Source organism: Sebastes fasciatus, chromosome 17 (assembly GCF_043250625.1).
Source record: "Sebastes fasciatus isolate fSebFas1 chromosome 17, fSebFas1.pri, whole genome shotgun sequence".
NCBI classification, from domain to species: Eukaryota; Metazoa; Chordata; class Actinopteri; order Perciformes; family Sebastidae; genus Sebastes; species Sebastes fasciatus.
This window is the reverse complement of record NC_133811.1, coordinates 2,541,854-2,555,827: the sequence shown is the minus strand read 5'-3', so window position 1 is coordinate 2,555,827 and position 13,974 is coordinate 2,541,854. Positions and strand designations below refer to the sequence as shown.

The window sequence follows — 13,974 nt, the reverse complement described above, 5'->3', positions numbered from 1 at the left end:
AAAAAAAGTCTGTATAAATATGGGCCAATGTACCGTGTTACCAGGAATTTTCTGTATTGATTTTTCACAGGAGTTTTACCCGTATTTTTAAATACGCATTGCATTGTGGGAACACGAACCTCCGCTAGTGCCAAAGTTGTAAGAGGCAGAGACCATCACACACGACAAAGTTTAGTTTAAATTTTGGATGTGGAGAAACTTTTCTGTCACTTCTGTGGTAAAAAATCAACATTAATATCTAACCAGAGTGATTAATGTTCAGGACTTAACGTTAGCTCAGTGTGGTTTTAGTTGGAAAGCTGTTTATTGGTTTCGTTCAGTTGTTGTCGACCGTTAACGTTACCAGATACGCCAGGAATATTTTGATGACTCATTTAGAGACTAAGTTTGGTATTGTAATTTACGTTTTACCAATGTTTATATTTTAGACTTCAGTGGACGTCGGGTAGAGTTAGCTCCAGTTTTAGCCTCAGGCTGTGCGCAGAGACCGATAGGTAACGTACAAACGCTAGCGTCTGTTTTCCCTCCAGAATGTAAAGGTTGGGTCTGCTATTTGGCTCGGTACGGAGGATATACTGTAAATTTACGGAATTTTCTGTTTTAGGATTAACAGAACTATCCGTGAATGGAACAGAGGACATCCTGTAAATCAACATAAGCATCCATTTTAAGGGTTGAAGAAAATGTCCGTAAACTTAACGGAAAATGTCCTGGTCATTTTCTGCCAGGACATTATCTGCTTTTCTACAGATTTTTTTCTTAGAGTGTAATATTACTAGCGGACTTCATGTGATTTTGAAATCACATGAAGACCCCCACGTTTATGTTTCGTTCAAGTCTGTATTTTTACTCGAATTTACTGACATTATCCCCCCTGATATGATGTCAAGGCTCTGTCTCACACCCGAAAAAGCCGTGGAGAAAACGAAAAGCCTTTCAAAAATTAAGATTAATCGCGTAGTTAATCGTGATTAATAAAAATTTATTTGCACATTTCTTATCTGTTTAGAATGTGTCTTAAAGGGAGATTTGTTACGTATCAGCATGGGAGTGGGCAAATATGTTTGCTTTATGGAAATGTATGTATACATTTATTATTGGAAATCAATTAATAACACAAAACAATGATAAATATTGTACAGAAACCCTCACAGGTACTGCATTTTGCATAAAAGTATGATCAATTGACAACATGGCACATTGAAAATGGCCAGTTTGGAGTGTTATTTAAACATCCTTCGCAACAAGCCAGCCATGCTATGACATGGTTGGTACCGATGGATTCATCGGGTTTTCTAGTTTCATATGATACCAGTATCTTCACTCTAGCTTTAAAACGGAGCCCGCTACAACCTCAAAATCGCAAGTTGCATTAATGCGTTAAAGAAATTAGTGGCGTTAAAACAAATTTGCGTTAATTATCGTGTTAACTTTGACAGCCCTGAAAAAATACGACTCCGAATCACAGAGATGCCGATTCATACTGGACTGATATTATTACACGGCCTCTGTGTTTGGCAAAAATATAGTAACATGGTAGGTAATTAGCGGTGGAATTTTTACTTGACAAATTATAGACATGGCAGATTCGCACGGGATTACGATCACAGACGACCTCCACAATTATTACAAATTACTAGAAGTCCCCAGGTAATACTAGTCCCGTGTGAATAAAAGGGCTTAACAGTGTGAAAGCTGCAGTTTCCAAATCATTTTCAATACAAGATGGAATAGTAGGAGCAAATGGATCAGGAAAAAGCTGAGGCATTGAAAGACGGATGTCGAAGCAGAGAGCGAGAGACGAACAAAGATAGGGAGAAACAGGTGGCTTCAGGTCCGCGGCTCACACATTCATGTTTTGATTGATGTGATAATTCTGGTTCTGAACAACCGCCTCCGGGATGAATCTGCGAACGACGGAGGGAGAGAAGGAGGGGGGACGTGTTCAGGAACACAGACGAGCATTGAAAGCAAAGAGCAGGAACACATTGATCTCCCTCTGGAACTGAATGGAGATGCTCTTAGAATGTAAGAAAAAGGAGATCAAATATTAGCAGTGTTTTCCACGATTTTACATATTTTTGTCTCAATCCCTTTCTCTACTAGTGATATCAGCCAGACAACAAAGCTCATATCTTACACTCTCTTTGTCTGTCTCACAGGGAGCTGACTAACAGCACAAAAATCCCCAAAATATGGGAAGAACAGTGATAGCATGAAGGAAGAAAACACATCACATCTCTAAGAGAGAAGAGGTGGTGGGACATAAAGAGGATAGTAAGGTCCGAGCCAACATGCTTTGAATGCAGGCCACATTTGCATGAGATTTGTGTCTGTTTGTTGATGTTCAAATAAGGACGCTGGTTTCAAATGGGATTTATTAACCCATTAACCCCTTTATCCCCGCGTCTGAGATTGGTCAGTCCGTGGCTTAAAGTGGCAGTAGGCAGAATATTTTTGGCATCATTGGGCAAAAATTCCATAATAACCTTTCAGCATATTGTAATTCAAGTGTTCTGAGAGATAACTAGACTTTTGCACCTCCTCATGGCTCTGTTTTCAGACTTTAGAAAATCTAGCCCGTGATGGGAGACTTTGGCCAATCACAGGTCATTTCAGAGAGAGAGAGCGTTCCTATTGGCTGGTCATTCAACGGCGGCAGCTGTCAATCAATCGCAAACTCCAATCAAACGGTCAAACTAGGCAGCGTTGATCAAATATGAATTAATATTGTTACTGTTATGCCTATTTCTCGTGTAAAATGTTTTCAGAAACTTCTTGTAGTGTACTGTTTAGATGAGAATAGCTTGATATCAGCCTGTGATATCAGTTTTTTGTTTTGATTTTCGTGTGATTTCTGAATCCAGCCCTCAGTGGGTTGATGATTTTGGTTTCCGTTGACCGTCTTTATGCCATTTTGTTCTCAACAAATTATACAATGTACATCAGTAAAGATTTTCAACCTGAATAATTTGTTCATCAAGATCTGATGTGTGATTTAAGTGTTCCCTTCATTTGTTTGAGCAGTGTAGTTGTCCCCCCCCATCAACGTTAGTTTGGAAACAGATCTCTACTTCTTTCCTTTCTCCCATCATTCCTTGTTCCATTAAGAGAGAAAGGAGGCAGTGAGGAAGGATGAGGGGTTGAAAGACAGGAAGAGAGCGAGAGACGAGGGCGGAGGAAGGAGTAGAGGGAGGAAGGTGTGGGGCTGTGAGGGAAAAACAAAGCGATAGCAGTGCTGTTACTGGCTGCCGTGATGCTTTCAGGAGAAACACTTTACACATGGTACAGAACAGCTTTTAGATTTATCGCTCACATACACTGAATCCCATTCAGACCGTCTCCGTCTCTCTGTTCTATTTCACCTTCTCTTCGGTCCAACTGTGGGGTGAGTGTAGCTTTAGAGTTAACACTTTAAAGATGCACAGGCTTTTTGGATATGACCACCAGCTCTTTTCATGATCACGTAGTTATGGAAATCAGTCATGAAGGGAAAGGAAGAGAATATTCTTATATTTTTGCAGCAGTAACATGTGTTCCTATACGCCGTCATTAGTAATTAACTAATGAGCGACGTGTTTCTCATCCGTCCCGATTAAGAAATTGATTGTCCCTGAGTGATGGAGTTTTGGACGCGCGTCATCAACGCAGCTATTCCTCTCCTCGGCGTTATTGGCTTGACAGATGACAGCTAAATATAGATGTTCATGTAAGTAGACATACAGTACACCCACACAGTCAGCTCTCACACTCTAAAAAGCACTATTATGTAACTTTGACTCCTAAAGTGAGTTTCAATTACAGATTCAATTTGCTACCAGTGAGAACACAGTTAGTGACACGGTCCTACATGGAAACTAAATAATCATTAGATAATAATTAGAAAGATTTTTAATTAAACAATCTCTGCATTTTGTTTGTTTGTTTTTTGTTCTGCTCTTCTCACTGTGGGCGCGGTTTATTTGGGAAAAAGTGATACTGCATACTTTTCTGATCAATCAAATACTGATCTAACCACTCCCAGACAGTCCAGATGATGCAGATTAGTTTTTCAGTGTTCAAATCTTAATAAATAATACCAAAGGATGTTGTTTTTAACTTAAACTTTGAATGTTGCTCATTTAGTCATGAATATTTAATGTTGGGGCTTTAAATTAAGGCTGCAACTGACGATTATTTTCCTACTTGTTTAATCTGCCGCCCTTTTTCTCCATTAAAAGATGAATCGCTTTGTCTATAAAATGTCAGAAAATAGTGAAAGGCGCTCGCTATAATTTCCCAAAGCCCAAGATGATGTACTCAAATAGCTTTTGACCAAACCTTAAAATATTCAGTTTACAGTCCGATATGTCAAAGAAAAGCAGCAAAGCATTTACATTTGAGAAGCTTTAACCAGCAAATGTGTGGTATTCCTGCTTGAATATGACTAAAACTATCAAATAATTGCAGATTAATTTTCTGTCCATCGATTAATCGTTGCAGCTCCACTTTAAATGTCTATGTTACCCTTCTGCCCAATCTCTCTGATTTTCGTCACTCACCTCACCTATGGTTTTTTTTACGACGGTGTATTAGGGCCATTTAATGGGTATATAAATTACTAATAATATTCCGAGAAAAATCTCTGTGATTAAAGTGGTGGTGATTTAAGCACTCACAAATTTACAAGAAAAAAAGGAATCACATCGCTTCACTTTGAAGTTTGGCTCAACCTTCATCACACTGCAGACACCACCGTTAACCACTACAGTAACGTGAGCCGCCCAGTTCAAAATATATGAATTATATAAGTACCTGAATTTACCTGAATTTATTACACGGCTGTGTTGAATACTCGATTGTGATTGGTCAATTACGGTGTTCTACGGTCTGTTTTGCATAGCAACGGTCTGCTAAAAGAAATAACAGACCGTAGAACACCGTTGCTATGGGCGCATTTCTGATGTGGACTGGTGGACAGTTTTTGTGTCAAATTATTAATTTCTTAAGTAACTAGCCGTTTAATGATAATAATAATGTACAGCTAGCGGGTCATTGTGAAATAAACCTCTTCAGGGCGATGCCAATGACTGGCGTACATTATCCCTTACTGACAGCCAAGTTTCAACTTTTATTCATAACTTTTTTTCTTGAAAATTGCTGCAGTTGTTTGATAAACATGAAAAACTTTTGTCAATTCTTTCATCCTCCCGAGCTTTCCAACAGCCTCTCGAACTGACGTCTATCTGACGAGACGTATTAATGCTAACAGTATTTAGTCAGCATCAAACTCATCAGCTTTAGTCACGTCTACTTTCATCCCAGTGTTTTCTATCGCCTGTCCTGTCCACACTGAGCTGCAGGCTGAGGTGAGAAAGCCGGTGCGGTCCAGATGGAGAGATTGAGGATGGGAGAAAAGAGGAGGCAGCTGTGGCAGGGGGAGCAGAGGTAGAGAGACGAGAGGAGGAGGAGGAGGAGGAGGAGGAGGAGGAGGAGGAGGAGGAGGAGGAGGAGGAGGAGGAGGAGGAGGAGGAGGAGGAGGAGGAGGAGGACGAGGACAGTTGTGGTGGTGATTAGTTCAGTTAGCTCAGTGTAAAGTGTGTGTTGCTGCGTGCTGGGCCGAGGTGGGGAAGAATGACAAGTATTTGGGACATTTTCCAGAGCTCTGGTTTAGAGGAGTCAACCACTCTGAGCAGGCTAAGGAGAGAGAGAGAGAGAGAGAGAGAGAGGGCGGCTGGAAGAGAGACAGAAAAAGAGAGAACATGAAGAAGAGGAGGAGGAGGAGGGAGTAAGCACACAACCTACAGTATATACCAGGGGTCAGCAACCTTTACTATCAAAAGAGCCGTTTAGGTAACAACAACAACAAAATCTGTCTGGAGCCGCAAAACATTTGATCATTGTGATGAAAGTAACACAGCTTATAGTCTAAGTATATAGTATATGTAATATACTAGTATAGTATACACAGTGAGGGCCTAAGTGCAAATGTACGACAGAGTATTAGGGTCACATTGAGGGGAAAAAAGCTGAGTTTTCGAGAATAAAGTCATAACTTTACGAGAAAAAAAGTCGGAATGTTACGAGAATAAAGTCATAACTTTATAAGTAAAAAATAAAATAACACATAAAATGACTACTTCTATACTACTAATATTCTGACTTTATTCTCGAAATCTCAGATTTTTTTTTTTTCCTCAATGTAGCCCTAATACTCCGTCGTACCATAGACCTACAACAATGATAAATAAAAATGAAATTGTAAACAAAAAAACAGTTATTCATTTCCACACATTTTTTTTAAAAATCCACAAGGAGCCACTAGAGAGGAGCTCAAGAGCTGCATGTGGCTCTGGAGCCGCAGGTTGCAGACCCCTGTCATATACAGTACCTACTGTATACATCCCAGTGTATGTTTAGATGATGAATGGGTCTACTTTCCCTGTTTTTTCCCTTTCTGTCCCCCTCTATCTCTGACACACACACACACACAAACACACACGCACACGCACACGCACACACACACGCACACGCACACACACACACACACACCAGGATAAGGCGTAGGGTGGAGTAGGTCATGGCTGCAGTCATTGTTGTTCTGGCCGACAGACTTCCTGTTCCAAGCAGCTATGACGCCCATCACCACAACACAGCTGCATCCAAACTGGACAGGAACACACGCGCACACACACACGCACACACACACACACACACACACACACACACACACACACACACACACACACACACACACACACACACACACACACACTCTGCTCATTCATATTTAATCATGTAGGATTCATACCTGTAGAACACTTCTTTTCACACACATAATTACTAGATTTATACACACATGGACACATTGGGAACTATAAACACACACACACACACACACACACACACACACACACAAAGCCTTGGCATGGACAACCTGTAGTTTGCTGCTGTATTTAAACCAGATGAGCAGAAACCTGTAAACCCTTTGATTATGACCCAGTGCAGAGACTCAGTAACACGTTGCAGCTCTACCACTTCCAGCCCATCTACAGCACCGACTCCGTTTAGTGTCTGTAAACATCCTCAACACATCATCAAAATCTCCAATCTAAGGCTTTGGAAGCTTTTTAAATAAAGGGGGATGTGTTCTGAATGAAAGGCAAATCAGAAACCTTTCATTTAGACTTGATTTGTCGTTTGGTTTCATCTCGCATTTTTCATTTGAAATCATCCAACAATCATCACAGTGGAAACTCGCACATTCGGTACTAAAATAAAACCTCAAAGATGGACTGATTTTCTGAGATTTCCATGTTTTTTTTACTCATGCATATATTGATTATACTACTGTTTTACCTTATTTTTGTGGTGGATTATTAATTAACGAGGATTATCATGAAAAACTTGTGCTCGTACATTTGGGTATCTGGAGTGCCTATCAACCCACAACCTGTGAAATAATAAGACGACCCAGTCGGTTCTTTGTGGGCTGCCTAGATCAGAAAACATGTGATTCAACAAGCCATTCAGATCTGGCTCCTCTTCCTATGTCACATGCAGGCTCATTACAATATCCCGCCCAGAGCATGAGAGATACTTTTGCAAAAGTGCGCCACATTTTTCTCGCTAGCCAATCAGAGCAGACTGGGCTTTTTCAGGAGGGGGTCTTAAAGGGACAGGCGCTAAAACGAAGCGTTTCAGACAGAAGGTGAATGCAGGTATACTCAGACTGACAGGATGAGAAAAATAAAGTGTTTTTTGAACATTAAAGCTGGGGTAGGCAGATTAGAGCAAATATGATTAAAACACGTATTTTTATAAAACGGTCACTATATCCTGACTAGGGATGTCACGAGAACCGATACTTCTGTCCCAAGTCGATGCGCAAATTCTAAAAAAGTGACGGTACTCTTCTTCTACAGTACCGAAGGTACCGTACGATGCCTGTAATGGTCATTGGTAGGGATTTGCTTTACACTTCGACAACAAATCCTCTGCCATTTCTCAGTCTGTCAACTCTCTCGTCCCGTGTGTGACACCTGCTATTCTGAGCTGACGGACCAGATGCATTCACGGTCAGTATGTAGTGTCCGTTGTCTGATTTCTGGTATCGTGACATCCCTAATCCTGACAGTAGTGCATGAAACAGGTAATCTGAAAGAAATCATGTGCCTCTGTGTCCTTCGGTGCTCCTAACGGCATCTGCAAGATTTCACAGACCGAAGGAAAACAACCAATCAGAGCCGAGCTGGAGCCTGCCGTCTCTGAGCAGCTGTCAATCACTCACAAACTCCGACCAAACGGTTAAACTAGGCAGCGCTGATCAAATGTGAATCAATATTCTGTTACTGTAATGCCTATTTCTTTCCTCAGATGTTCTCAGAATCATCTTGTGGTGTACTGTTTAGCTGCTAAATGAGAAAGTTTGTGACCCGGCAGCCATGTTGAGATCTGTTGAGGAAACACCAAGCACCGCCCACCAGCCTTTTCTCTCAGAACACTTGAATTACAATATGCTGAAAGGTTATTATGGAATTTTTTCCTCAATGATGCCAAAAATATTCTTCCTACTGCAGGTTTAAGTTTAATTTGCTGAAACGTCCAGGTCCGATTTCAGATCCACTGCTGGTCTGTTAATGTTAACGTAGCCAGCTGTTTATCGGAGGTCGTAGCCGGCTGTTTATCGGAGGTCGTAGCCGGCTGTTTATCGGAGGTCGTAGCCGGCTGTTTATCGGAGGTCGTAGCCGGCTGTTTATCGGAGGTCGTAGCCGGCTGTTTATCGGAGGTCGTAGCCGGCTGTTTATCGGAGGTCGTAGCCGGCTGTTTATCGGAGGTCGTAGCCAGCTGTTTATCGGAGGTCGCAGCCGGCTGTTTATCGGAGGTTGTAGGATGTGATCTGAAGGAAGATGAAAGAAGGTAGCGTCATAAATCCATCTTTTAGATTTGATGGTGAAAACGGGGGAACCACCATTCCTTGTTCACATGTTTTCATTTCATCAGTTGTAGCAGTTTAGTAGTGTGTAGTGGTTTGTTATTATTTGACTGTTGAACACCCACGACCGTAGTAACTTCTTCCAGGCCTTTGTGGGATTTCACTGAAACCCGAAACCTACATTTTCCCTCTCCCTCACTTTAACTGCACCCCCCTTCAGTTTTGTTACACCAGCTATTTTCCCCCAGGCGTTGGATTTACCAAAATCTGGTGTGTGTGTGTGTGTGTGTGCGCTGTGGATGTGGATGTGCGCATCTGATTATATCTGTGTGTGTGTGTGTGTGTGTGTGTGTGTGTCTCCGTCTCTTTGTGGCCATTGGGGTTTGGCTGCCACAGCATTATAAACCACCAGACCTAATTCTCCCTCTGTGGGCCTTTTTCTGAATGTCAGGACTTCTCAAACGGTTTGATGACAGCCCCCCCACACACACACAGACACACACACACACACACACACACACAGACAGACAGACAGACACACACACACACACACACACACACACACACAGACAGACAGACACACACACACACACACACATTACTTCCTTGTGAACCCCATTTGTCAGGATTTTGTCCCAGAAACGACCAAATGAGAGGAATGTCATCGGCGGTGGTTTACGATGTTCCCACCGGTCTGGAGAACTGGTGGAATACCGTAAAATTGCGAAAGTTGTTTTGTGGATTTAGCAAATTGTTAAATACAGCAGGATGGCTTACAGGAATTTAGCAGGATGTATCTGTCTTTCTCACATTTCTAGCATTAGCTGTTTGGTTTTGGGTTGTTTTTTCTCCACAGTAAAACCAACTGTAGGGAAAACCAGACGACATTAACAAATCAGGCACCAACCCGGTTTTATAGGTCAGGGATGTGCTCCAAACTCTGAAATGAACAATTGAGAAGTCCTACAGTTTTGTGACGGGGCACAGCGATGCCTTTGAATTCAATTTAGTCTTTCCTTGTATTGTTTTAGAGCTGCAGCTAATAATGAATCACTAAATCCTTTAGTCTGTAGTTTGACAGAAAAAGAAACTGCTTTTTTAAGGATACACGATAAAGAAATTCTGGGCCGATACCGTCATTTAAAATAACAATTTGGCTGATACCGATGTTTTTATGTATTTAGTTTTTTGGTTATTTATTGCCCTGTTGTGCCGTAAAAACAAAGATCTCTTCATTATGAAAGCTAACTGAGTTTTTTAAAGTCATTCAGCATTTCATTACACTGTCTTTGAATGAGCACAAATTCAATCATACAAATTTATGAAACATCTTTTAATATAACCTTTTTTTTCACATAAAAAATATACATATATATTTAAATAACTGTATCAAAAGCCTTTTTAGCTGCTATACAACTACCTACTCAATGAGAAGAATGTTTCAGTAATTATTTACCCCAACAAAAATATTTGTTTTGTGAAACATAAATGAAATGTAAAAGTGATTAGAAGCATAAGCGTTGTTTCTCACACACAGTATTTACTTGGGAGGGCTGCCCCTTATATTAACGGACACTCAAGTATATCTGGCCACGCATTTTAGCAATTTCATTTTTTATCCGTCCGAGTGAACGCCGTCATCCTCGATCAATTAACTGGTGGACGAGGAGCGGATGAAGAGGTCCGCTCTGTCCGGGCTGAACCCGCGGTGAGACTACGGCGCGGCGGGACTTCGGCGCGGTGGGACTACGGCGCGGTGGGACTACGGCGCGGTGGGCCCCCAACATGCTGCTACACTCGAGACCGACAGAAAATAACCAACACGACATTTAGCCGGCACAAAATTGGAGAAAAGCAGCAAATTGTTATATTTGTGAAGCAATAACTAGTGGCAGTTTTGCATGATAATCTAAAAAACAATTGTTGTAGATTAATTTTCTGCATCTGTAAATAGTACTTAGAGTGGAAATACAATGAAATCTAATACACTTAATTGCTTGACACCTCCGCGATCTCCCCAAAGACCCCAAATAGGACCCTGAGTCGAACTTTGAGAACCCCTACTGTACGTCTGTGTTAGGATACAGTAGTGTGACACAGATTTGCTCTGACAGACGAGCTGCATTGGCTGTTGCTGCGTCTTTTCCGTGCCAGGGAAGTCAAGTCTGGTTGTCTTTAGTGTCGGGTGGCTGCCTCTATTGTCAGCACAAGATGGCTCCAGCCCTACACTGTGACGTGTGTGTGTGAGTAATGCGTCCAGACAGGCAGAGTTGTGCGTGTATCTGCTATGAGTGTGTGTGTGTGTGTGTGTGTGTGTGTGTGTGTGTGTGTGTGTGTGTGTGTGTGTGTGTGAGTGTATGAATTTGGGTGTGCGAATAAGTGAAGGTTGTGTGCGCCCATGCGAGTGTGTTAGTGTACTCTGTAATGTGTGTGTGTGTGTGTGTGTGTGTGTGTGTGCTGTCGACTCAGCCTTTTCCAGCCAGCCCCTTACTCGCCTAACCCTCTAATCCCCATAATCCTCTCCTCTTCCCCCTCCTCTTTTTTTTTCTCCTCCCTTCCACCCTCATCTCTCCCGTTCCCTTCCTGTCTCCCACTCCTCTCTTATCTCTGCACATCCCTCTGTCTGTCTTTCATCTCCTATTATCCAGTCTCTTCTATATGTAGGGACATAGTGTGGTAAAGTTTGTTTCCATTTGTTGTCACGCAGATTGAATGGTCGGTGTATTTTTGACGACTGACTTCTGCTTTCAAATTTGAAACTACGGCCTTCTTTTCTTGTTTACGTGTTCAATAAATCTGGTAACCCTTTACTCATTTCCTCTTCCAGGCCGTGGAGAGAGAGCAGGTGGACGGCATTCAACCGAAGCTTCAGCACATCAACGCAGTGGGTCAGGGTCTGATCCAGAGCGCCGCCAAACACACCGACACCCAGGCGCTGGAGCACGACTTGGAGAGCACCAATCTCCGATGGAACTCACTCAACAAGCGGGTACGACTCCACTCCACACACGACTAATAGGGCTTTTCCATTGGCACTTTTAGCGGTGCCAAGTCAAACCGTGCTGCATTGATTGTGATTCCATTACCAGTTTTAGTGCGCGAGTTGTACCCAAGATGGACCACCTCCGGAGTCGTGCCAAAGCACCTGACCTGATAATGTTATGGCTGATCGGTGTATATATACAGTATATATTATATTGACTTCCTTTCTCAATCACAACCGTCTTTCCTGTCCTCAGGTGGCAGAGCGCATCGCCCAGTTGCAGGAGGCCCTGTTGCATTGTGGGAAATTCCAGGATGCTCTGGAGCCTCTGCTAAGCTGGCTGAGCGACACAGAGGAGCTGGTGGCCAATCAGAAGCCCCCGTCGGCCGAGTACCGAGTGGTCAAGGCCCAGATCCAAGAACAGAAGGTACGAGAAGAATGATGAAATCAAACCAAGCCGTCTCTCAGAAATCCAAACAGAACTGAGAGATTTAAAGCTGAAAGCAGCTGAAGTGTCCTTTCTTTAGGTCATCAAGAGTTTGATTAGAAGTGTTTGTCATTCAGTTTCTGCTCCGATTTTTGGGGATGTGAAACGGTTGATCATCAAGCATCCACATCCTCCTCTTTAAAGTGTCCTGCCAGCTTCCGGCTGTGGATTTGAATTTTATGGATTATTTTTTTTTTTTAAACATTATTGTGAGAAGCACTTCCTCTATTTATCAAATGGGTTGAATTGAGACGTTATTGGTATTCAAATGTCCTCAGTGTCCTTCAACCACAAACAATAGATATTTGAATGACAAACACACACACACACACACACACACACACACACACACACACGGTCAATGATCCGTCTGCCTGGCATCCAAACGGCCCCAGTTGACCGTCTGCCAGTCAGACTGGCATAAAAACAGACACACACACATGTATAGTGTATTTGTATTGTTTTCAGAAACACACACACACACACACACCCTGTTCTCTGTTCCCTGTTTATCCAACACACACTTCCTGTGTTTGTGCACATAAGTGTGCTGCAGCCTCGACCGGCGATCAATCACACGTGTTTACATCCGTGACGGAGAGCGGTGTCACTGTCTGGCTGAGAAAGAGAGCATAAACTGTAAGAGAAGTGCATTCCAGAGGCTGAACCGAGCTCTTAGTTCAAAGTAGACCAGAGACCAGGAAGGAAGTACGCTCACGGATGTTGTTTTACTGATCTCGGAACAATTTAGTTAAGTGAATACGAGTTTGTTCTGTATCTACCTTTTAAAAGTAGCACCTACCCTTATTAAATGCTTAATAATTCATACAGATATCAGATAACCTCAGTCCAATGATGACCCATTGAAAAGTTTAAGAGCTACTAATTGATGAGCTTTGTATGATGCTTTCCTCAACAACAAAGAGAAGGTTGATAATGTTTCTAAAAGTGTAAGTGTAGATGTAGATGTGCACATAAACGTTATCGTCTCCGACCAAAACTCCGCTGTCTCCCCTGTTCCCTCCGGCCGAGCATGAACAAGCATCGCTCAAAACAGTGAGGCGACACACGTCAGCTAAAAGCACAATATCACTCTATATTTCAGCTGCTTGGCAGTAATGTTAGCTGACCAGACGAAGGTCTCTCCATGAATCAATGCTGATCCTAGTGTTGGCTTTTCCTGCCTCAGCCTCCCGACCGTGGCCGGAGGGAACAGGGGAGACACCGGAGTTTTGGTCGGAGACGATAACGTTTCTCTCTGCCGAGCCCCATCACTTCACAAGACACGGGAAACCTCTGTTGGTCTGGAGGAGCTGCAGCAGTTATTTCTGCACAAACGTCCACTGTACATTCACTAGATATTCTCAGAGCTAAACTACCTCTTCTGCAGTGTGGAGTGTGCGCGCATGCACGTGAGAGTGGAGCGAAAGAGAGAGAACGAGCGCGGTGTGTGAGTGAAGGCAGGCAGAGGAGCAGAGGAGCAGAGTACAGCAGAGACTCCGGTCCTGGAGACCAAAGCTACGTTCTCCCCCGCGTCTTCCGTACAAGGCCAACACTGTTTAACAGACGGGCTTCACTAGATACAACCAA

The 13,974-nt window shown here is 42.6% G+C and overlaps 1 protein-coding gene across 4 annotated transcripts in view; it reads left to right on the top strand.

Annotated features, from left to right (window-relative positions):
* macf1a (microtubule actin crosslinking factor 1a) overlaps window positions 1-13,974 on the top strand; it is a 322,097-nt gene that overhangs the window by 272,402 nt on the left and 35,721 nt on the right. For all 4 annotated transcript variants that reach the window (XM_074612659.1, XM_074612658.1, XM_074612656.1 and 1 more), the window contains 2 exons: window positions 11,742-11,903; window positions 12,154-12,324. In XM_074612659.1, coding sequence (XP_074468760.1) covers window positions 11,742-11,903; window positions 12,154-12,324 — 333 coding nt within the window. The remainder of the gene's footprint in view (window positions 1-11,741; window positions 11,904-12,153; window positions 12,325-13,974) is intronic.